Genomic DNA, 25,343 nt, shown 5'->3' on the forward strand with positions numbered 1-25,343 from the left:
AACAGGATCTTGACCAATTGGGCCAATGAATTGCAGCTGGAGTTTAATTTGGATAAATGTGAGGTGATGCATTTTGTAGATCAAATCAGGGCAGGACCTATTCAGTTAATGGTAGGGAATTGGAGACAGTTACAGAACAAAGATCTAGGAATACAGGTTCATAGCTCCTTGAAGGTGGAATCACAGGTGGACAGGGTGGTGAAGAGGGCATTCAGCATGCTTGGATTGTTTGGTCAGAATATTGAATACAGGAGTTGGGACGTCTTGTTGAAGTTGTACAAGACATTGGTAAGACCACACATGGAATACGGTATTCAGTTCTGGCTGGTCACTCTATTATAGGAAGGATATTGTTAAACTAGAAAGAGTGCAGAAGAGATTTACGAGGATGCTACCAGGACTCGAGACTGGATAGGCTGGGACTTTTTCCGCTGGAGCATAGGAGGCTTAGGGGTGATCTTATAGAGGTCAATAAAATAATGAAGAGCATCGATAAGGTAGATAGTCGACATTTTTTTCCCAAAGATAGAGGAGTGTAGAACTGGAGGGAATAGGTTTAAGGCGAGAGGAGAGAAATACAAAAGAGACAAGAGGTGAATTTTTTCACAGAGGGTGGTGTGCACCAGGACCGGGCTGCCAGAGGCAGTGGTAGAGGCGGGTACAATTTTGTCCTTCAAAAAACAGTTAAATAGTTACATGGGCAGGGTGGGTATAGAGGGATATGGACCAAATGTGGTCAAGTGGGACTAGCTTAGTGATGAAAGTGAGCGGCATAGACCAACTGGGCCGATGGGCCTGTTTCCATGCTGTAATCATCCAAGACTCCATAACTCGGAGTTGACAGTCTTTTTAGAGGGTGGCATGGAATGGGCAGTTACAGAGGTGGGTGAGGCAACGGTTTGAATATGAGAATGAAAATTTCAAATGCCGCCATTTAGGGTTCAGTAGCCAATTTAAGTTGGAGCAATGTCTCTTGGTGAGTGTTAGGATCTGGGCAGCAGTATTTAAATTTATAGAGTATGGAAGGTGTGAGGCTGACCAGGAGAGCATTGAAATTATCAAGTCTGAAGATAAGAGGTTTCAGCAGAGATGAGCTGAGAAAGGAATGTAGGTGTGCAATATTACTGAAGTTAAAGTTTGTGTTCCTGATGGAAAGGTATTGGTTGGAAGGTCAGCTCAAGGTTAAGGTTATGCACAAACTGATTCAACCTGAGACAGTGGTTAAGAGAGGGGATGGGATCTATAGCTAGCAATAGGCATTTGGGGAAGAGACTGAGACCATAGCTTCTGTCCTTCCAATCTTTATCTGGATTGATTTTTGGCTCATCCAGGACCAGCAGCCTGATACAATAGATGCAATGGAAGGGTCATGAGGTGGTGGTGAGGGAAGGACGAATGTCATCAGTGTACATGTGAAGTCTGACACCTTTTCCCAATTTTGTTGTTGATGAGAAATAAAAGGGGGCTAAGGATAGAAATTTGGTGGACTCCCGAAGTAGGAGATTATCACAGGAGATTATCGGACAGCGCAGGTAAGGAACCACAACTGAACAGCAGAAGTGATGTTTTGGAAGCAGCGGCGAGGTCAACTATGGCAAGGTTGCAGTTAGATGAAGAAGGACGAGGACGGATAATGCAGCAAGCTCACCGTTGTAAACGATACAATTTGTGACTTTGATTAGATACTTTTCAGTGTTGTGACTGGGTTAAAAGTCTGGCTAGAGGGATTCAAACATGGATTTGAGGGATGGCAAACTTGTTCCAAGAAGTTGGAGAGGAAAAGAGTGACGAGGAGCTACGGCAGCATATTGCCAAGGTATTGGGGACAAAGCTGGGTTTTAGGAGGTGTTGGGTGAATACAGAAAATTCAAAAGGGAAAGAGGCAGACACTGTTGGAGGTCGGGAACCATTTACAAAATCAACTCATCCAGGGGTCAGGAAAGGAAGCAGAGTGGTCAGTAGTTGAGAGGAAATCCGGCACAGAGAGTCGGCAGTGTTCCTTCTGAACAAATTGAATTCAAGAGAGGGTGTGATGGGATATTTTCTGAACCCCCTGGAGTGTGTTGCGCAGTGCTGGAGGTGGTGCACCACTGGCTGGCATTCTGATCCCGCCGCTGTGAACCAGGTTTCCCGTTCTATGCCGCCCCCACCGCTGGTAAACCCGCAGTGGCGGTTCGCCGTTGGTGGAACTGGAAGATCCCGCTGGTGAGAACAGCTAGAACATTCTGGCCAATGTTTCAAGGCTAGGGCAATGGAGGAGCATACAAGAGGTAAGAACGTAGCTGACAGATTATTTTAACTTTAGGCACAAAGAAACTCAAGTGCTGGTTGACCTGGCACTCAATGGCTAAACCAATTGTGCATATTACATATTATATTATATGATATTATAGTCTATATCACTTAGATTTAAGAGTGAAAATGAAGTCAGTATGAAAGAAAATGACCACGATTGGAGAGAGTAAGTGTTTCACTAGGACTAAGGCATCAAAGCTGTAGGTGAGGGTGTGATTGAGCAAATTGGTATTTGCAGAGGTATCATGGCAAATGGAGGACCAAAGTTTAGACAGTTTGGAATTGTGCAGTGGTGTTGTAAGCGACTTTGGGAAGAGATTTCCAGATGGGAATGGAAAAGGAAATGGGATTGGAAGGGTTTGAGAGTGGTAGGGGGGGATGTGGTAAAAGTGGTTAGAGATAGCCTTTTTGGCGATTGAGATGATGGGAGTTGGAGCCACACTTGGAATGGAAAGATCGTGGGGATGATAATGAATATAGATAGGAGAGATTATCTGAGGGAGAGGTCAGGAATCTGCGAACTCAGTCACCAGAGATGGCAGGGTTCAGGTTACATTGGAACAGTTTATATAAAAGCTCCTCTTTTCAAAGAATATTCACAAGTCTATATTCTGTGTTTAAGTATTATTCACATTATGTGTAGAATGGACTCAGGATTAGCAGCTTGGATTTTGAAGCTGTGTTAGTTTTCTGCCATGTTTATGGTGAAACATAACCAATTTGTCATTTTCAGATTCATTTAGTTATAGTGAATATCTCTTGGATTCCAAATCTTACCACGTCAACAGACAACCTTGGTTCAGATTGTGGTGGCAGGGGTGTGTCTGTATGTTCGGGGGGGGGGGGGGGGGGGGGTGGTTGGCAAGGCAGAGGAAAAATGGTTAAAGTGAAGAAACTGAAGATCCTGCTTCTACCCAATTTGCATAATATTTTCTGAAAAACCATCATCAGATTCTGCAACCAATCCCATTTAATGGATTCTACAAACACAAAGCATTCAGCAAAGGAATATTGCAAGGACATCCACAAAAAGGACACTCGTGCCATTAAATACAAACTCGAACAGATATTTTTACGGTTGCAATCTGAAAACTAGCAATTAAAGACACAAATTATCATTTTAATTTCCCAGTGTTTGAATCATAGAATCCGTACAGTACAGGAGACCATCCAGCTCATCAAGTCTGCACCAACCCTCCGAAAGAACACCCTACCCAGTCCCATTCCCTATCCCTGTAACCCCACTTATTCTTTGGACATTAAGGGGCAATTTAGCATGGTTAAGCCACTTAATCATCTTGCTTCTTGCATTATGCTGACCCTTAAAGATGATCTAAGTAAATCACTGCAGAATCTCTAATACTCCCAATTCATTGTTGCACCTGTTGCCCATTACAACTAAATAAATGCTTCTCAACCTATCAGCCAGATGCACTTTTTATCTCTTGCAGTCATTCTAACATTATAGATGCACTTTTGTGATCATTACTTTACATTTTTGGGCTAAATTAGTTAACCTGCAGTCCTGGCTTCAAACCGAACGTCAGGCCAATTTGTGTCTCTTCTAACCATTTGGAAACCATTTGAAACCTCAACCCGAGAGCCACAGGATAAGCCAAACATGGAATTAGGTGACTAGGTACCAATGGTGTGCTATTCTCCATTAACTGGGATTTTATAACTCACATAAATGCCTTGTGAAGTATGCATCTTTCTCATTCGTAAATTGATAGAATCATCCGATGTGATATAATTTCTGTGATCCAGCCTCTTCTTCCATGCACTTGTGAAGAATCCAATTTTAATTTAGTTGATGTGCATCAATCACACATACTAACAACAAGCCCAGTGCATAACGGCAAACTGGATGTCAGGTAATAGCGGAGTCTTTTTTCCGCTTTCTGGAGGAAAAATTCTTTCATCTTATGAGATTGACCTGAGCTCTGATTATGTTGCAGGACAGGAGCAGCATGTAAAAAAAAAATGCAAATTTGATAATGTTGAATACTGAGGCATACCGTCAACATACAGGGGTCTAGTGTGCATCGTGTTTTGCAAGAAATATTTAAATGTACTTAATACCATAACAGAGCTTAAGTCTGGTGTGCTGCGCCACAAATCAATTAACCTACTTAAAGATTAGTCTGAAGACTTGCAATTCAATCTGCCAAAATGAGAATCCGACGCAACCACATGTAACAAGACTCTTCTGTCCTGAAATAAAACAATGCAAGTTTCTCGTAGCAAAATCAGCAGAACTGATGTTTGTAAATCTTAAATCAAAGAACAGGGTTGTATAAAACAAATCACAAAAAGCATGAAATATTTGTGACAAAACACCTCACTGTTCTCTCCAAATGATAGGAATAGTATGATGTACCAATGAGACTCTTTCCCCACCTCAAATTGAGAACCAATGGAATGTACAACTTGGGAGAAGTATATAACATTCATTATCAGATTGATAGCCCAATATACCCACTGCTGAACTTCAATCCGATATTGCCTGTTATGCACGCCTATGGTTGTTGAACATTCTGACGCATAATCATGTGTCATGTATTATGGATGTGCTTTTTTAGGTTTCCAGAAGAAAGCAAAATTAGAAAATGAAATAATCATCTTTCCTTCTCCTGCAGAATTGAATTTAGAATGTTTTGCCTTTTGGGGCAATTGCTTGTGCCAACAATACATTTTTTAAGGAACAATTAATTTTAGTTTATGGAATCAATGCTGTTGATGAAATTGTGGACATATCCAATTGTAATTGAAAGCTGCACATTTGGGAAAAGAAAACTTTACCAAGTACAAAACATCAAGGTGATCCTTGTAAAAGAGCTTGCGTCCCACAAATGTAGGCAAATGAGTCTTGCTAGCGTGATCAGTTGGAAGCCTGCACTGATGAAGTTAAGCATATTCATGGATATATTGCTGAATGGATGTAAATGGAACACAGCATGAGCCTTTAAGGCATCAAGATGGAAGCAGCAAATATTGATTTGTCTACCAACCGTATTTTGATTAGGGCCCATTAAGTAGAAGCAAGACTCCCCGTGCTTGTCACTTCTCATGCATGAGGAGAGATTAGGAGGTATCATCGCTGAGGGTAGAACGAAGAACCCAGCACCCAGGAAAGATGAGAAAGAAAAAGAGCAGAAGATAGATTTAGATTCCCTATTAGTAAGCAGCAACAGGATTGATCACTCTGTTGATCATGGAAAGATGTTTATTATTGTTCCAGTCAGATTGTCCAGGCAAAAAACAATTAGACTGCAAGACAGCAGTTGCAGGATCAAAGGATACAGAAAAAAAAAGAGCACCAGGAAGTTCTACTGGGAAATGCACTCCATTTTTTTTATATATCACAATACAATAAGTCAAAATGGCATGTAAACAATGACTCATTTAAATATTTACAAACTACATTTAAATTCATGGAACGTTATGGATCATATTAAAAGTAATTACAGAACTTGTTACAAAAATATATACCCTTACAGATAGATGAGACCCATCACTTCGATGGAGATTTAAAAAAAAAAAAATCGAAATCTCAGGATGGTGAGAATTCTACTTTTGGTAACTATAATTGTTTTAAAATAATATGTAATTCCAAATTATTTGAATTTGAGAGAGATGTTAGTAGATTTAACTGTTCAAATTCAGCTTCATATTCTCCTGTGAAACTTCATAAACCTTTCAGGGAAGCAGCAAGGCATTAAATAAATCATGAGGGTCTGAAATTATTTTGTTTGGGTAAATCAACTTGTCAAAGAGAAAATAGTGATAAGAAAGGCCTGGAGTACAAGTACTGCAGATTGCGAGTGTAAAACGAATTTGTACTTATGCAAAATTGCCATAGGTAACTGAGATTGCTCCATGCTATTAATGAAAAGTTAAATGTTGATAACTAAATGAATGGCTGCAAAATCTGATGTATCCATGATACATTATTTAAACTGTTGGTTAGCTCAGTTGGCTGGTTCGTGATGCAGTCCAATCCCTGTATCGGCTGAGGTTGTCCATGGCCTTCTCAAACTCGCCTTTCGCCTGAGGTATGGTGACCCTCAGTTTAAATCAACACAATTCAGCTCTCTCCCAAAAGGAGAGAGCATCTTGTGGACCTCGGGACTATGGCGACTTCCATTTTTTCAATTTAAATTAACGTCTATTCATTTTTTGGCCACAAGATGTAAACTCAAGACTGTGATTTCATTCCCATTTACGTTTTACAGTTGTATATTTGGGAGGCATTTGAAAAATGGAGAATTTACTACAGTCAAATATTTTAGTTTCAGAAAGATGTTTCTCTGATAACACTTGTAGTTACTCCAGCCCATTCTAAAACAAAATAGTGAAAGTACAGAATTAGTATCATCAGCAGATTAGAACCAAAGACTGTACAAAATCATAAGACATTTGTGAAAAGAAGAAAAAATTCCCAGATCTTAACAGAACAAAAAAGAGGAAAACAAAATCACTCATGGAGTGATAGTATGGGAGAAAGTAACATTTTCGTAGGGCAACCCACCATATTCTGGCACATAACCATTTCCACGTTTCAGAAATAAGCAGACTCTCCGACCACCATTCTTAATCAATTCTATAGCGCGAGAATGCTTCATGTTCTTGGTCGTTTCCCCATTGATCTCCAGAATTTCATCTCCAACCTAAAAATGAGAAAATCGTAAATAGAAATAAGATTACACGAGCAGCATAGGGGGATCTTTGAAAATGTCAGATGTTTCCATACAAACTCATTTTCTTCCAAATTTCTACCCTTGCCTTCTAAAGCTGCTGGTTTGCACCAAGTAAAATTCTAAGGTGCCAGGTAGTTGTATGATAGCTTTCTCAAGTGGCCATTGATTTTAAACAACAGCAAGTCTCATCAGGGGGAGGGTAAAGGATAATTGTCACAGCCATACCGATTTCTGACCAATCCTTGCTGTATATGCGCACAGCAACATTTTTCAGCATGGACTACAGGATCATGATTTACATTTGGAACGCTGGCTGATACTTCTCCATATCCACTATACTGGGGCCAAATTTAAGAACCGTATCAATGTTCAAGTTCAGTGCACGCAGAGAAGGGAGTGAGTCTGAGACATTCTTAGTTCTTAGGGCTCAGTAACACAGGATGTTTTGCACTGAGGTATTTGTGGTGCATGTATTTCACCTAATGCATGAGCTGTCTGTACTGTCTGTATAATGATGTGACCCATGACCTGGAAGTGATGATATGGGCTACTTCCAGGTACTGTACTGGAACCCCGGTGGGCTCCGCCTCTGGCTCCGCCCTCACTGGGGCCATATATAGTCCGGCCACCTGTGGGTGGCACTCATTTGTACAGCCGACTCTGGCAGGAGAGTTCATGGATAATAAAGCCTAATGTTCACTCATTCTCACTGTCTCACAGTGAATTGACGGTATAACAGTATTTTTGAAAAATAACATGGGCTGTCTTGGAATGAATTGATGTGGAAGTGTATTAAAATCTGCATCTGATTATTGTCACCAGGTGAAAAGCCAACAGCGGGTAGAATTGAAATAATCTGCCTGGCTCAGTCTGACTGTTCCATGATCCTCTGGAAAGTACAATCACAACTTGATGAAGCTTGTAATTTTATTAGATGCTAAACATTAGACACCAATGAAACAAAGTTGATCATTTCAAGACAGCATGGGTGGAGTTGTAAAGCCCCCCACCATCCTGAGAGTTGGCTGGCAGGCTGGGGTGGGGTGTAAAATCATTGGTGTGCTAGGAATGCCAATCACCGACCCCCTCCACTGGGATTTTACCAGTGACTGGGAAGGCATCGATGGCCTACCCACCCTTGGGCCGATTGAAGCCACTAAGTGGGACACTGAAACCTGTCAGGATGCCCCGCTGAAACCTGAGCTTACCTGGGTCTCTGGCTTCACGCTTCCTCTTTATTGTGGGCTGCCTGTAGTCCCAGCAGTGCACTGCTTCTGGTGGCATGATGGGAATAAGAGATCTGCAGGCCCTTTGATCAGCCAGCAGCTTTTGGAGGTGGGGCATGCTCCCACATGCGAACAGAGATGCTGTCCGTAGCCAACTAATGGCTATTAAATGACTGCGATGATGAGCTGGCCAAGGGGAGGCAAACTTGCCTTCAATTCTTCAGCTGTGTTCAGGCCACTAACTCCAGGTCAAATAGATAATGCTGAACTGGAATACATCAGACATTTATGTCTCACTAGTCCTCCAATTTTTGTCCAAATTTATGCTCACCAAAAATATAGAAGAGGTGGCTGAATGATCTGAGGATTGCAGGAAAATTTCTAAACCAAAATTTTGGAATGGGGCAGCCAAGCGTTAAAATATTGCTTGAAACTGCATATTTCTTAATTCCAGTATTAATGGAGAACAATATTTAGAGACAAGAACCAACATATGTGAAAACTAAAAAAAAGTTGAGTTTCTAGGAGGTATATCAAATCAAATCAAAAGTTATAAACTTTTTCATATGTCCAGACATGCACAGCGTTGCTTGCGTGTAGCATTTGTGAAAACAGTTTCCTGAATGTCCTCTAATCATGAATGACTAGAATTACAGAACTAACCATCCAGAAGGAAAGAGTAGCATGAGTCGAGCTTTTGGAACCGACTTAAAAAAACACTGTAACCGTGTTCCAATTTGGAGTGCACAATTGAGACATTACTGGAATCCTAATGTTTTAATAGGGCGATAGTCAATTGTCACCATGAAGAATCCATAAAGGACATAATGAACCTAAGCTTTCAGTTTGATGATGCAGAAATCAATATCGGCAAAATAAACTGAAATAGTGCTGCCTCAAAGTAATCTCTGTGTGCCACATGCGCAATATTAATAAGCAAACTTCATAATTTTCTTACACATAGCACACAGGAGAAATCTTCTCCCACATATAAAAGTAAGAGGACCTCAAGGAACAACAAAAACTCATCTAAAGACTTGCATTTATTTAGCACCTTTCATGAGCACAGGCCATCCCTAAGCACTTTACAGTCAGTGACGTTCTTTTGAAGTTTAGTCACTGGAGATCAGTTACCTCAGTTGCTGGGCAGCTGGTTTGAGATGCAAGTCCAAAGACGTGCAGGTTAGGTGGTTTGGCAATGAGAAATTGCCCTCAGTGACAAAAAGCGTTAGGAGGAATTATTGGTTTACGGGGATAGGGTGGAAGTGAGGGCTTAAGTGCGTTGGTGCAGACTCGATGGGCTGAATAGCCTCCTTCTGTACTGTATGTTATATGAGTGACACCAATAGCACAGGCTCAATTCCCGTACCGACTATTCATGAGGTTATTCATGAAGGCCCACCTTCTTAACTTTGCCTTGCGGTGACCTTCAGGTTAAATCACCACTAGTCAGCTCTCAAACAGGACAGCAGCCCATGGTCCACTAGGACTGTGGCATCATTCAATCACTGTTGTAATGTAGGAAATATGGCAGCCAAACACAAGCTACCAACTGCAATGTGAAAATGGGCAATCATTCTATATATGTGATGTTCATTGTGGGATACATAGTGGCCAAGACACCCCAAAATAACCCACCTGTTCTGAAAAAGATTCCTCAACTAAGACAGGGTGATCAGCCTCAGCACTGTAATCAGTTGCAATTCCGCTCATGTAGTCATTTCAAGGCATTGGAATGGAACATTCCATTGTCCTTTCTATATTCTTTATTACTGTAGTTTTAAACTCCTAATCTGCATGCTTAATTTAATGTTTTCTTATTAATATTTATGAACCGCCATTGCAATCAAGGTAAGTTAAAGCGAGGAACCATTTTATTGCAAAGGCATATGAATTATTTAAAAGGAACCTAATGCTGTAAACAGTCATAAAGATATGTTTGGTTTGCAAACCACAGCACTGATCGTTAATATACATCTTCAGCTTATGCCATGGGGAAAGATCAAAAATCACTCAGTATGCATGTCTTCCAATTCATCGTTAGCGCATCATGCCTGCACTAATAAGCATCATAAAAGGGAAATTATTGTGATGGGGAACAGTCCTGGTGGAGTAGGGCAGGTCAGTACCAAACCACTGCAGGGAAGGCAAAGGTTATTCCAAAGCTTTTTGTCCTACAACGAGAGCTTCATTGCTTTCAGCTAAATGTTTATATTGCTAATCAGTTTGCAAACATATAAAATGAGAGCAGAAGTAGACTTTCAGCCCCTCGAACATGCTCTGCTATTCAATACGAGACTGAACTGTTTGTGTTGAGTTCATCATTCCCACCTAATCCCATTAACCTTTGATTTCCTTGCCAAACAAGAATCTATTTTAACATTATTCAGTCATCCCCGCCTACACTGTCTTCTGAAGCGGAAAGTTGCACAACCCTCTGGGAGAAAAATAATTCTCCTCTAATTTTAAAACAGTGCTCCCTAGTTTTGGACTCGCCCACAAGAGGAACCATCTTTCCCATGTCCACCTTCTGAAGACCTTTCAGGATCTTACATAATTCAATCAAGTCACCCCTCACTCTTCAAAACTCCACTGGAAACTAGCCGAAAATTTCCAACCTATCCTCAAAAGACAACTCACTCATTCAAGTATCAATCTAGTAAACCTCAGCTACACCATCTCCAATGTATTTACATTCTTTCTTAAATAAGGAGTCCAAAACGGCACAGTATTTATTTTAAATTTTTTCCAATTAAGGGGCAATTTTTAGCGTCGCCATCCACCTACCGTGCACATCTTTAGGTTGTGGGGGTGAGATCCACGCAGACATGGGGGGAACTCCACACGGACAGTGACCTGGGGTCGGGATGAAACCTGGGTCCTCGGCAGCAGTGCTGACCACTGTGCCACCTTACGGCCCATGAAAACCACTTCTAAATATAGCACTGATATTCCCTCCCCATCACCAGACTACCTCCCCACCCCAGCCACAACCAAACTCCACACACTTACAGGCCCAATCCAACTCTTCCCACCTGTAACACCCAACAAATCCTACCCCCTTACCTTCTCATTGGTGTCAAAGACCATTAAACGTACCTGGCTTATGACAGCTGGTGCCTTTAAAAAGGGGCATGATTTAATTACCTGTGACTGAGTTGCCTTCGACTGTGGGCCCTGAAACAGTGGTACACTACACAGGTCATACCCAGCCTGAGTTGGAAAGTCGGGCAAGATAGGAATGGCTGGATTTCAAGGTAGTAACTACGAGTGGAATGGCAATTTGACTCAGTTATCACTCCATCTGAATATTTTATTTTGAAAACTGAGTTCTAAAATTGAGGCTTTCAGATTTATTCATGTAGATGAGAGTGTGCAGCTATTGCAGACCAGAAGACATGCAGATTCTTTACTGTCATCATTCCTCCAATATATGTGTTGTGCCAATTATGGTTCTTTAAGCAATACTGATTTTTGTTTGATCACTGGCAGCTCTGCCGTTCCTGTCAAGACCTTATGCACCGTAATTCCGCTGCTAAATCTCATGTGGCTTGATGTCAAATTTCTATTTGATAAGAACATTAGAAATAGGAGTACGTCGAGACCATTTGGCCCCTCGGGCCTGCTCTGTCAATCAAGAAGATCATAGCTAATCTGATGTGGTCGTAACTCCACATTTCTGCTGTGCCCCATAACCTGTGACTCCCTTTCCCATCAAATATATGTCTTAACTCAGTCTTGTATCTATCCAATAACCTTGCCTCCACTGCTTGCTGGGAAGAGAATTCCAAACACTACTAACCCTCAAAGAGAATTTCCTCCTCGTCTCTGTCTTAAATGGGAAACCCCCTCGTTTTGAAACTCTGATCACTGTTATAGATTTCCCCACAAGGGGAAAATTCCTCTCCGCATCTACCCAGTCAAGCCTCCTCGGAATCTTGCATGTTTCTATAAGATCTTGGTAGCACAGTGGTTAGCACTGTTGCTTAACAATGCCAGGGACCCAGGTTCGACTCCCAGCTTGGGTCATTGTCTGTGTGGAGTCTGCACGTTCTTCCCGTGTCTGCGTGGGTTCCCTCCAGGCACTCCGGTTTCCTCCCACAAGTCCAATATGATATGCTTGTTGGGTGATTTAGAAATTCTGAATTCTCCCTCAGTGTGCCGTGGTGTGGCGACTAGGGGATTTTTACAGAACTTCTTGCAGTGTTAACGTAAGCCTACTTGTGACACTAATAAAGATTATTATGTGGTCTCACGAATACCCAGCATAACTGAACCATAAATCCTTACTCTTATGTTAAATTTCACTTGTAATAAAGGATAGCACCCATTAGTATTCTTGATTACTTGCTGCATGGGCATACTAGCTATTTGTGACTCATGCATTAGAATAATTGGAGCCCTTTGCACCTCGGAATTCTGCAGTCGTTCGCTGTTTAAGTAATACTCTGCTTTTTTATTCTTCCTGCCAAAGTAAACAACTTATGCTTTCCACATTATACTCCAGCTGCCACTTACTCAACCTATCTATATCCATCTGCAAACTTCATATGTCTTCTTCACAATAAACTTTCCCATTTATCTTTGTGTTGTCTGAAAGGTTAGTGATCATGTTTTCACTCCCCTCATCTAAGCCACTACTGTAAATTGTAAAAAGCTGAGGCCCCAGAACAGACCCCTGTGGCGTCCAGTCATAACATCCAGCCAATCAGACAAAGACCCATTTATGCATGCTCACTGTTCTCGGTCAGCTGGCCAACCTTCTATCCAGGCTAATACATTTCTCCTACACTGTGAGCTTTTATTTTCTGTAATGATCTTTAATGTGGCACCTTATCAAATGCTTTTTGGAAATTCAATTCCAGTCGCTCCATTACAGGCTAGGATTACTGTAACTATTCAACACAGGTAACTAATATTTCCTCTTTGAAACAGAAAAATCAGAACTTAGATAAGGATCTAGGTTTTGCATGAATTGCATCTATGAATAGCCATATGAATACCTCACCTCTTCTGGCAATTCAATTTCTCTAATACTTAAGTTTATAAACTCTTTGAAAAGTTGTTCATTGTATATCAATTGAGTGTCAATTGCATTCATGAGATTATTCATGCAGGTCCGCCTTCTCCACCCTGCCCCTTGCCTGAAGTGTGGTGATCCTCAAAGGGGAAAGCAGCCTATGATCATCTGGGACTGTGGCGACTTTATCTTCACCTAATTGTATTCAGGTAGTGGATAGTAACTGGAGACTGAGCTGTGTTCACATGTTATATAGCAGCAGGCTGAAAGAGCTTTTCCGTTGAAACGTATATATTATTTAATGTATTCTCTGTAAATAAATGCTCCTAAGTGAATAAAGTGTCAGTTCCAGTATCATCTCCCTCACCACCTGAAATATCAAAGTTGACAGGGCAGCACGGTAGCATAGTTTTTAGCACAGTTGCTTCACAACTACAGGGTCCCAGGTGCAATTCCTGGCTGGGTCACTGTCTGTGCGGGGTTTGTACATTCTACCCATGTCTGCGTGAGTTTCCTCCGGGTGTTTCGGTTTCCTTACAAAGTCCAAAGATGTGCGGGTAAGGTGGATTGGTCATGCTAAATTGACCTTAGTGTCCAAAAAATGTTAAGTGGGGGTTACTGGGTTACGGGGATAGGATACATACGTGGGCTTCAGTGGGGTGCTCTTTGTAATGGCCAGTGCAGACACGATGGGCCGAATGGCCTCCTTCTGCACTGTAAATTCTATGATTCTATGACTATGACAGAAGTAATGATATCATCATTCAGCTGCAGTAAATTACTCTTACTCTACAAACTAGGACCTTCCATTTCATGATAAAATGTAAATGAGAATACTCTCAATAAACTAAAGCAATGCTCTATTTCTCATTTGATCCTGATTTTTTGTGCAAGAGAAATCAAATCTCATTCATCAGGTTAAGAAGTTATTAGCATTAATAGTGAGAATATAATAGCAGAATGTTTTTAAAAGATGTGGAACTTTTAAATGTTGATGTTCAGAGAGACTTGAGTGTACTCATATGTTAGGAGGAGGAGGCAAATGGCATGTTGGTCTTTAATGTAAGGGAATTGAAGTACAATAAAAGAAAATCTTGCTACAATTGTATCAAGTTTTGCTGAGACCTCGCCATTTCATGCGATTGTGCAGCTTTGGTCTCCATACCCAAGGATTACATACTAAATTTGGGAGTGGTACAGTAAAAACTCATTAGCTTGTGGGATGATGATATAGCGCTTTTATGAGAAGACGCTGAGTAACAAGGGTCTATATTGCCTGGAGTTGAGAAGAATGAGAGGTGATTTCCCTGTTTGACAGAAATAGAGCATAGGAACACAATTACAGGATAGGGAGTTGATCATTTAGGACTGAGATGAGGCAAAATCTCTCCACTTAAAGGTTTGCAAATCTTTGGAATTGCCTACCCCAAAGGTTTGTGAATGCCCTGTTGTTGCTGGGTGGCAGTGGCGTAGTGATATTGTTGTTGGACTAGTAATCCAGACAGCCAGGATAATGCCCTGGGGATCGGGTCCAAATCCCACACCATAGCAGATGGTGGAATTTGATAAAAAATAAAATCTGCAATTACAACTCTAATAAAAGTTCAATTGTCGATTGTCATAAAAACTCATCTGGTTCACTAATGTCCTTTAGGGAACAAAATCTGCTGTCCCGGTCTGCCTACATGTGACTCCGGATGCACAGCAGTGTGGTTGACTCTTAAATGCCCTTGGGAATGGGCAATGAATGCTGGCCCAGCCAGTGACATCCCGATCGGATGAGCGAATAAAAAAATATATATACTTCAGACTGAGGAACAGATTTTTGGGGCTATGAGGAGCAGACAGGAAGGTGGAGTTGATGGAGAAAATCAGCCATGATCATATTGAATGGCCAAGCAGACATGATGGCTATATAGTCTACTCATGCTCTATTTCTTAAGTCCTTATAAGCTTGATAGCATTTTTAAGCATAAAGGATTATCATCTCTTTTAGAATCTCATAATTAATAAATGCACACACTGTTATTTGGCTCTGCATTACACCTACTCACCTTCATTTTACCATTTCTGATGGCAGCACCATCCTCAGCTAATCGGAGCACGTACAGATCCATGTTGTATTCACGCCCACCACGAAGACTGAACCCAAATCCCTTTGGTCCCTTATCCAATTCCACAGTGTACAGTTCAGGTTCCTTGAAGACAAAAGTCACATTGAACAAGGTTTGCAGAAAAATTAAAGAGAGCCATGTTCTTGGATTTCGAAATCACAATGTCAGACCAACCTTACAAAGGCTGGGTAAATGAGCACCGTTATCTATCCCTCAAATCCCTGTGATAACATACTCGATTGATTGAAAGAGCAGATCTTTCTGACCTGGGAGAAGATTGCTAATTGACACCACATCAAGTTGTTGGGACAGTTATTACTGTTCTGTGTCCAAAGTAACCGAGAATTCCCAGAAACGGTAAGTTTGCACTCAGCAGCTTAGGTGGGGTTTGCTGATTCCCTGCCCGAGCGGAATCTCCACGACATTTTCTGGCCGGAAGTTATTTTTTTTCTTTTGCTCTTTGTTCGCTACTGTTTTTTTTCAGTGAAGTGGCCGTCCTGCCCAGACAACCAATTGAAAACAAGAGCAGGAAATATTGCCTCAGAACATCTTTTATCCATAGCTTTCTTCAACATACCCTTTGGTATCTTGGAGATTAGAATTACTCACTTCAATAGTTACATCTTCTTTATTTAAACACCATTCTCATTTCCTTTCCTTTGCCTAAATGCATGATCTACAAGGGCTCGTAACTTCCTGAGAGTGGCAATCTCCATCGGATTGCGACTCTTGACAGTGTTACCTTTGCTGTGATTCCAAAGGCCCCGTCTCACTCAAACGTCCTCTGGGGTAGTCCAGGTGCGCGATTCAGCGGACTCAGGTTAAAGTCGCTTGGCAGCAGGAAACAGATCGGGGCAACATTTTGTAATGGGAGCCTCAACCTCACCCTGACCATTTCACGCCCACCCTGCTCCTTTGAACTGCCCTCACCCCTCCCAAACCTGGGGAGGTCCTGGGGAACCCTCCATCATGCTCCCTCTACCTGGCAAGGCCCTCTCCCCCTGGGCCCGACCCCTGACAGTGCCAACCTGACATTCGGGCAGTGCCCTGGAGCCCTGGCAGTGCCAGGGTGACACTGCCACGGTTCCCAGGCAGCACTGTCAAGGTTCCAGGCTGGTAGTGCCAGGACGACACCCTGCCCTGACCCTGACCACCTGGGGGCTCTTCAATGGCTTTGGAGACCCTCCAGGTGCTATTACATCTGGCCCACGTTTGTGGGTACCAGTACTAAATAATCTCATCTCCACCCTGGTTCTAGGCTAATTATCTTGAAGATGATAATTATTCTGGTTATCAACCCTCCTGTTGGTGAAAACAGTTTAAATTCAAAGCTGCATTGTTTAATTGGAGATTGATACTTTTGTTGAAGCACCAAATGCAAGAAACCATACTCAATTATTTCCAATTTATATTAGTGCTCATTTGTCTTGTGGCTTTGAAAAGATCCTCCCAAAGTATTGGAACATGGGTACCAGGATCCCAAGAACAAACCACAGTGCTGCAAAAATACCAACAGTTTCATTTCAATGGATTCACACCAATTGCTGGCAGGAAATTGGGATGTGAGGAACGAAAGGGAAAACGCTGGAAAATCTCAGCCTGTCTGGAGGAAGTTGCTTTTGGTTTCTTCTCCCATAACTTGTTATCTGCTCCTTATTTGCACATCACTAAATGAATAACTATTCTTTTGGACTTCCAAGATACAAAAATTGCTTCCGGAAGGGGTTGACTGTCAGACTACATGACATAACACTCAAGGTCACTGCTACTAACCCAGCGAGTCAATTAATTTACTGCCATAGATTACTATTGCACTTATTGGGCAGTATTTATCAGAGGCTGTGTTTGTCTTTCATCCTTTTCCAAGGCTGTGTCCTTCTCTCATGTATATTTATCGATTTGGAGTTATTAACCTGAAGTGAACATTTTCTCTTAATTTAAAAGGGGAATGTTTTCGTGACTTCCAATCCAGAAATTGGATTTAACTAAACTACATCTATGTCTGCATTCATTAGTTGGTCTTGAATTATAGAAAAAAAAGCAATTGTTTTGATTAGAATAAAAATTTGTTCATCTCGCCCCACTATATTTCAGCTACTTCACAGCAGTGGTTTGTATTTTTGCATAACGTCTGCATTTTTCGAAACCCATTCATGATTAATTTGGACACTTGGGGCACGATTCAGTGGCCTTGTCGTTCCCGACGCTCAAAATATCTCACTAGATTCAACGAATCTCGCGAGATGTTGCAATCTGGATCTTACCCTCACTGGGCATGATCCACATTGGAATATTTAAATCAGGCTCATTTAAATGTGCGTTCGTTGGATTCACCCGGCGCATTGGGACTCACCGGCTCCACCTGGGAGACCTCGCCAGGATGCCATTTAGTCCTGACTTAACTGGGGTCTCCCAGTTTATTGGGGTGCTGGTGTGGACAGGGCAGGTTGGCACTCCCCTTGGCATCCGAGTACCTGGGCACTGCCAGGGTGTCAGGGTGCCCAGGTGCCAGGTTCGCACTGCTGGGGATAGGGCGCACCTTACCAATATTGGGGGGTATGGGGAAGGTCAAAATGGGTGGGGGGTGGCCTGAAAGGGGATGGGGGAAAGAGTAAAAGCGGGAAAGCCTTCCAAAACGCCTACAAGTAACAAGCTCGCCAGCAAGAACTGCTTCTAAGTGCATACTCAGTGGAGAGAATCTCTGAGGCCAAAGCAAACGGCAAAGTGCCATTGAATATCGCGGTGTTTCCCGGCGCTGCAGACTTGAACTTGAGTCCGCTAAACAGTGCCCTTGGTGTCCTGTCAATATTTATTGTTGATGTGATCTTTTGTACCAGAGACACTAAACGGTTTGCATAGTTAATGCAGTGCTGTGTGTACAGTGGTGACGAACAAATAATTGAATCCTGTTGCAGCTATGCTTCTGATTTTACCTGCAAGGCATTTGTCTTCAGAGCACGGGAAAACAAAATTAAAGAAGCCTCCGTGAATAGATCAGACCTCCCTACCAGACAGAGAGCCACACGAGGGCGGGAGCAAGGGCCTGTCGGGAAGGTGAGTGTGTGCCTTTAAATTCACTCATTTTTCAGCGGGAGCGGCCTACGGATTTTCGTCAGGAGTGGGGGCCTCTCGTGAAGGTGAGTGTATGCCTTTAAATTCGCTCACTTTTCAGCGGGTGTGACCTCCGGATTTTCGGCAGGAACAAGGGCCTGTCGGGATGGTGAGTGTGTGCCTTTAAATTCACTTACTTTTCAGCGGGTGCGGCCTCCGGATTTTCGGCGGGAGCAGGGGCCTGCGGGAAGGTGAGTATATAAGTTGGCCGGTTGCTAGAGCTGGATGAACTTCAGATCATTCGGGAGGCAGAGGTGGTCAGAGATAGAAGCTTCAGGGAGGTAGTTACGCCAAAGAATAAATATAGATGGGTGATGGTGAGAGGGACTGGGGGGAAGCAGTCAGTACAGGGATCCCCTGTGGTCGTTCCCTTTAGTAACAGGTATACCGCTTTGGCTACTGTTGGGGGTGGGGAGGGGGGGGACTTACCAGGGGTCAGCCATGGGGTACAGGTCTCTGGTACAGATTCTGTCCCTGTTGCTCAGAAGGGAAGGGGGGGAGAGGAGAAGAACATTAGTCATTGGAGACTCCATAGTTAGGGAGATATATAGGAGATTCTGTGGGAACGAAAGAGACACGCGGTTGGTGTGTTGCCTCCCAGGTGCCAGGGTCTGCGATGTCTCGGATCGTGTTTTCGGGATCCTTGAGGGGGAGGGGGAGCAGCCCCAAGTTGTGGTACACATAGGTACCAACGACATAGGTAGGGAATTTAAGGAGCTAGGGTGGAAACTTAGATCCAGGACAAACAGAGTTATTATCTCTGGATTGTTACCTGTGCCACGTGCTAGCGAGTCGAGGAATAGGGAGAAAGAGCAGTTGAACACGTGGCTGCAGGGATGGTGCAGGAGGGAGGGTTTCAGATTCCTGGACAATTGGGGCTCATTCTGGGATAGGTGGGACCTCTACAAACGGGACGGTCTACACCTGGACCAGAGGGGTACTAATATCCTGGGGGGGAGGTTTGCTAATGCTCTTCGGGTGGGTTTAAACTAGTTCAGCAGGGGATTGGGAACCTGAATTGTAGCTCCAGTACACAAGAGATTGAGAGTAGTGAGGTCGTGAGTAAGGTTGCAGGAGTGTACCGGCAGGAAGGATGGTTGTTTAAAGTGCATCTACTTCAATGCCGGGGGCATCCGGAATAAGGTGGGTGAACTTGCGGCATGGGTTGGTACCTGGGACTTCGATGTTGTGGCTATTTCGGAGACATGGATAGAGCAGGGAGAGGAATGGTTGTTGCAGGTGCCGGGGTTTAGATATTTCAGTAAGCTCAGGGAAGGTGGTAAGAGAGGGGGAGGGGTGGCATTGTTAGTCAAGGACAGTATTACGGTGGCTGAGAGGACGTTTGATGAGGACTCGAATATTGAGGTAGTATGGGCTGAGTTTAGAAACAGGGAAGGAGGTCACCCTGTTAGGGGTTTTCTATAGGCCTCCGAAAAGTTCCAGAGATGTTGAGGAAAGGATTAGAAAGATGATTCTGGATAGGAGCGAAAGTAACAGGGTAGTTGTTATGGGGGACTTTAACTTTCCAAATATTGACTGGAAACACTATAGTTCGAGTACTTTAGATGGGTCCATTTTTGTCCAGTGTGTGCAGGAGGGTTTCCTGACGCAGTATGTAGATAGGCCAACGAGAGGCGAGGCCGTATTGGATTTAGTACTGGATAATGAACCAGAACAGGTGTCAGATTTGGAGGTAGGTGAGCACTTTGGTGACAGTGACCACAATTCGATTACGTTTACTTTAGTGATGGAAAGGGATAGGTATATACCGCAAGGCAAGAGTCATATTTGGGGGAAAGGCAATTATGATGCGATGAGGCAAGACTGAGGATACATCGGCTGGAAAGGAAAACTGCAGGGGATGGGCACAATGGAAATGTGGAGCATGTTCAAGGAACAGCTACTGCGTGTCCTTGATAAGTATGTACCTGTTAGGCAGGGAGGAAGTGGTCGAGCGAGGGAACCATGGTTTACTAAAGCAGTTGAAACAATTGTCAAGAGGAAGAAGGAGGCTTATGTAATGATGAGACGTGATGGTTCAGTTAGGGCGCTTGAGAGTTACAAGTTAGCTGGGAAGGCTCTAAAGAGAGAGCTAAGAAGAGCCAGGAGGGGACATGAGAAGTATTTGGCAGGTAGGATCAAGGATAACCCTAAAGCTTTCTATAGATATGTCAGGAATAAAAGAATGACTCGGGTAAGAGTAGGGCCAGTCAAGGACAGTAGTGGGAAGTTGTGCGTGGAGTCCGAGGAGATAGGAGAGGTGCTAAATGAGTATTTTCCGTCCGTATTCACACAGGAAAAAGACAATGTTGTCGAGGAGAATACTGAGATACATGCTTCTAGACTCGAAGGGCTTGAGGTACATAAGGAGGAGGTGCTAGCGATTCTGGAAAGTGTTAAAATAGATAAGTCCCCTGGGCCAGATGGGATTTATCCTAGGATTCTCTGGGAAGCTAGGGTGGAGATTGCTGAGTCTTTGGCTTTGATCTTTAAGTCATCTTTGTCTTCAGGAATAGTGCCAGAAGATTGGAGGATAGCAAATGTTGTCCCATTGTTCAAGAAGGGGAGTAGAGGCAACCCCGGTAACTATAGACCAGTGACCCTTACTTCTGTTGTGAGCAAAATCTTGGAAAGGTTTATAAGAGATAGGATGTATAATCATCTGGAAAGGAATAATTTGATGAGAGATAGTCAACATGGTTTTGTGAAGGGTAGGTCGTGCCTCACAAACCTCATTGAGTTCTTCGAGAAGGTGACCAAACAGGTGGATGAGGGTAAAGCAGTTGATGTGGTGTATATGGATTTCAGTAAAGCGTTAGATAAGGTTCCCCACGATAGGCTATTGCAGAAAATACAGAGGCAGGGATTCAGGGTGATTTAGCTGTTTGGATCAGAAATTGGCTAGCTGGGAGAAGACAAAGGCTGGTGGTTGATGGGAAATGTTCAGACTGGTGTCCAATTACTAGTGGTGTACCACAAGGATCTGTTTTGGGGCCGCTGCTGTTTTTCATTTTTATAAATGACCTGGAGGATGGCGTAGAACGATGGGTGAGTAAATTTGCAGGTGACACTAACACCGGGGGAGTGGTGGACACTGCAGAAGGATGTTACAAGTTACAGATGGACATAGATAAGCTGCAGAGCTGGGCTGACAGGTGGCAAATGGAGTTTAATGCAGAAAAGTGTGAGGTGATTCATTTTGGAAGGAATAACAGGAAGACAGAGCACAAAACAAATTAACTTAGCATGCTTTAGTACTTTCTAGTTGTTGGTTCAAAGTGGCATTGGCCAAGTAGCTCCTCTGCTGAGGAAATAGTGTGTGGAAGACAATAAAATTACATGAAAGCATTTAAAATGAGCATTTTCCCTCACCTTCCCCGATCTCCACATGTACTAGATTTAGGATGATAGCACTGAACATATTGTTAAGAGGTATTCCAAGTTTGTAAATGGTCTTGATCTAATGGTGTTACACCAAGCACTGCATTTATTTCCAGTAATTAAACGCACAACTGTCACTTACCTGAGCTGACTTATAATCATACGATACATCTGGCTTTGGTTTTGTGTTATTCCTTCAAACAAATAGAAAAAAGCACAAATGAATTCTGAGATTTCCGTGTCTTTTGTGAACACAGCTTAGATGCTACGAGAGAAATCAGTAATTGAATAATAGTTTTACAGAATCATGAAGACTCAACTGCCAATTCTTAGGCAATACTATGGCATGGATTTTATGGTTGTATTGACGGCAAAATTTTGACGGCAGAATGACGTCAGGCATAGTTAAATGGGGAAAGCCTAAAGTTGTTGCCAGTGATTCCCTCCTCCTCCAGAGAGAATGCTGAAATTCCCACAGAAGGCAATCATTTAGATATCACCATACCGATGAAAATGTCTTGTTTATGCTGTAATATTTCTCTTAAAATATAACTTTTAAATGAATACTCTGGTTTTTCGGCTTTAAATGTGTATGCACCAAACGTTATTTCATTCCCTGCAAAATGTATAAAAGGTGAAAGACAACCTGTGCACTTAATTTCTTGGTTTGCTGTCTGTTAAGAATTCTTCAACGTGATTTGCTGCTTACCCTGCTTGATAACAACCTGTTATTGAATGGCAAGAAATCCCCTTGATTTAGTGCCAGATTCAAATTAATGTCAGGAAAGGAGAAGCCCAGGTCGCAGAAACTGTGAGATCTTTGTGAGTTGTTTTCTTCCAGGTCATCGATTTTCTTCCGACTGCAAACTTTTGGCCAATGACTTTGCTCCAGTTCATCCTGTTGCATCAGCCTTCCCTGACTACTCTCCACCCATCACTCCTGAATGTAATGACTGATGTTGGGGCTCAATTCTCTGGTTAGTGGGAGCCCTGTGGTAACTCACTAAAACACCCAATCTTCATAAACAAACATGTATGTTGCCTGTTGCCTATCCTATTTGCTAGAACATAGAACATAGAACGATACAGCGCAGTACAGGCCCTTCGGCCCTCGATGTTGCACCGACATGGAAAAAAAACTAAAGGCCATCTAACCTACACTATGCCCTTATCATCCATATGCTTATCCAATAAACTTTTAAATGTCCTCAATGTTGGCGAGTTCACTACTGTTGCAGGTAGGGCATTCCACGGCCTCACCACTCTTTGCGTAAAAAACCCACCTCTGACCTCTGTCCTATATCTATTACCCCTCAATTTAAGGCTATGTCCCCTCGTGCTAGCCACCCCCATCCGCAGGAGAAGGCTCTCGCTGTCCACCCTATCTAACCCTCTGATCATTTTGTATGCCTCTATTAAGTCACCTCTTAACCTTCTTCTCTCTAACGAAAACAACCTCAAGTCCATCAGCCTTTCCTCATAAGATTTTCCCTCCATACCAGGCAATATCCTGGTAAATCTCCTCTGCACCCGTTCCAAAGCTTCCACGTCCTTCCTATAATGAGGCGACCAGAACTGTATGCAATACTCCAAATGCGGCCGTACTAGAGTTTTGTACAACTGCAACATGACCTCATGGCTCCGGAACTCAATCCCTCTACCAATAAAGGCCAACACACCATAGGCCTTCTTCACAACCCTATCAACCTGGGTGGCAACTTTCAGGGATCTATGTACATGGACACCGAGATCCCTCTGCTCATCCACACTACCAAAAATTTTACCATTAGCCAAATATTCCGCATTCCTGTTATTCTTTCCAAAGTGAATCACCTCACACTTCTCCACATTAAACTCCATTTGCCACCTCTCAGCCCAGCTCTGCAGCTTATCTATGTCCCTCTGTAACCTGCAACATCCTTCCGCACTGTCTACAACTCCATCGACTTTAGTGTCGTCTGCAAATTTACTCACCCATCCTTCTGCGCCTTCCTCTAGGTCATTTATAAAAATGACAAACAGCAACGGCCCCAGAACAGATCCTTGTGGTACGCCACACGTAACTGAACTCCATTCTGAACATTTCCCATCAACTACCACTCTCTGTCTTCTTTCAACTAGCCAATTTCTGATCCACATCTCTAAATCACCCTCAATCCCCAGCCTTCGTATTTTCTGCAATAGCCGACCGTGGGGAACCTTATCAAACGCTTTACTGAAATCCATATACACCACATCAACTGCTCTACCCTCGTCTACCTGTTCAGTCACCTTCTCAAATAACTCGATAAGGTTTGTGAGGCATGACCTACCCTTCACAAAACCATGCTGACTATCCCTAATCATATTATTCCTATCTAGATGATTATAAATCGTATCTTTTATAATCCTCTCCAAGACCTTACCCACCACAGACGTTAGGCTCACCGGCCTATAGTTACCGGGGTTATCTCTACTCCCCTTCTTGAACAAAGGGACCACATTTGCTATCCTCCAGTCCTCTGGCACTATTCCTGTAGCCAATGATGACCTAATTATCAAAGCCAAAGGCTCAGCAATCTCTTCCCTGGCTTCCCAGAGAATCCTAGGATAAATCCCATCCGGCCCCGGGGACTTATCTATATTCACCTTGTCCAGAATTGCCAACACTTCTTCCCTACGCACCTCAATGCCATCTATTCTAATAGCCTGGGTCTCAGCATTCTCCTCCACAATATTATCTTTTTCTTGAGTGAATACTGACGAAAAGTATTCATTTAGTATCTCGCTTATCTCCTCAGCCTCCACACACAACTTCCCACCACTGTCCTTGACTGGCCCTACTCTTACCCTAGTCATTCTTTTATTCCTGACATACCTATAGAAAGCTTTTGGGTTTTCCTTGATCCTACCTGTCAAAGACTTCTGATGTCCCCTCCTTGCTCGTCTCAGCTCTCTCTTTAGATCCTTCCTCGCTTCCTTGTAACTATCAAGCGCCCCAACTGAAACTTCATGCCTCATCTTCACATAGGCCTCCTTCTTCCTCTTAACAAGAGATTCCACTTCTTTGGTAAACCACGGTTCCCTTGCTCGACCCCTTCCTCCCTGCCTGACTGGTACGTACTTATCAAGAACATGCAATAGCTGTTCCTTGAACAAGCTCCATATATCCAGTGTGCCCAACCCTTGCAGCCTACTTCTCCAACCAACACATCCTAAGTCATGTCTAATGGCATCATAATTGCCCTTCCCCCAGCTATAACTCTTGCCCTGTGGGGTATACTTATCCCTTTCCATCACTAACGTAAAGGTCACCGAATTGTGGTCACTGTTTCCAAAGTGCTCACCTACCTCCAGATCTAACACCTGGCCCGGTTCATTACCCAAAACCAAATCCAATGTGGCCTCGCCTCTTGTTGGCCTGTCAACATATTGTGTCAGGAAACCCTCCTGCACACATTGTACAAAGAATGACCCATCTAATGTACTCGAACTATATCTTTTCCAGTCAATATTT

General features: G+C 43.0%; 1 protein-coding gene across 17 annotated transcripts in view; it reads right to left on the reverse strand.

The window, feature by feature from the left end:
- magi1b (membrane associated guanylate kinase, WW and PDZ domain containing 1b) overlaps window positions 1-25,343 on the reverse strand; it is a 535,264-nt gene that overhangs the window by 22,438 nt on the left and 487,483 nt on the right. For 14 of the 17 annotated variants that reach the window (XM_038810577.1, XM_038810576.1, XM_038810581.1 and 11 more), the window contains 3 exons: window positions 21,990-22,041; window positions 15,296-15,439; window positions 6,827-6,965 (listed from right to left, as the gene is read on the reverse strand). In XM_038810577.1, coding sequence (XP_038666505.1) covers window positions 6,827-6,965; window positions 15,296-15,439; window positions 21,990-22,041 — 335 coding nt within the window. Of the gene's footprint in view, window positions 1-5,306; window positions 5,396-6,826; window positions 6,966-15,295; window positions 15,440-21,989; window positions 22,042-25,343 lie in introns of all 17 variants that reach the window. The other 3 variants (XM_038810592.1, XM_038810591.1, XM_038810583.1) reach the window with 1 other exon arrangement.

This window comes from Scyliorhinus canicula, chromosome 11, assembly GCF_902713615.1.
Source record: "Scyliorhinus canicula chromosome 11, sScyCan1.1, whole genome shotgun sequence".
Lineage (NCBI taxonomy): Eukaryota > Metazoa > Chordata > Chondrichthyes > Carcharhiniformes > Scyliorhinidae > Scyliorhinus > Scyliorhinus canicula.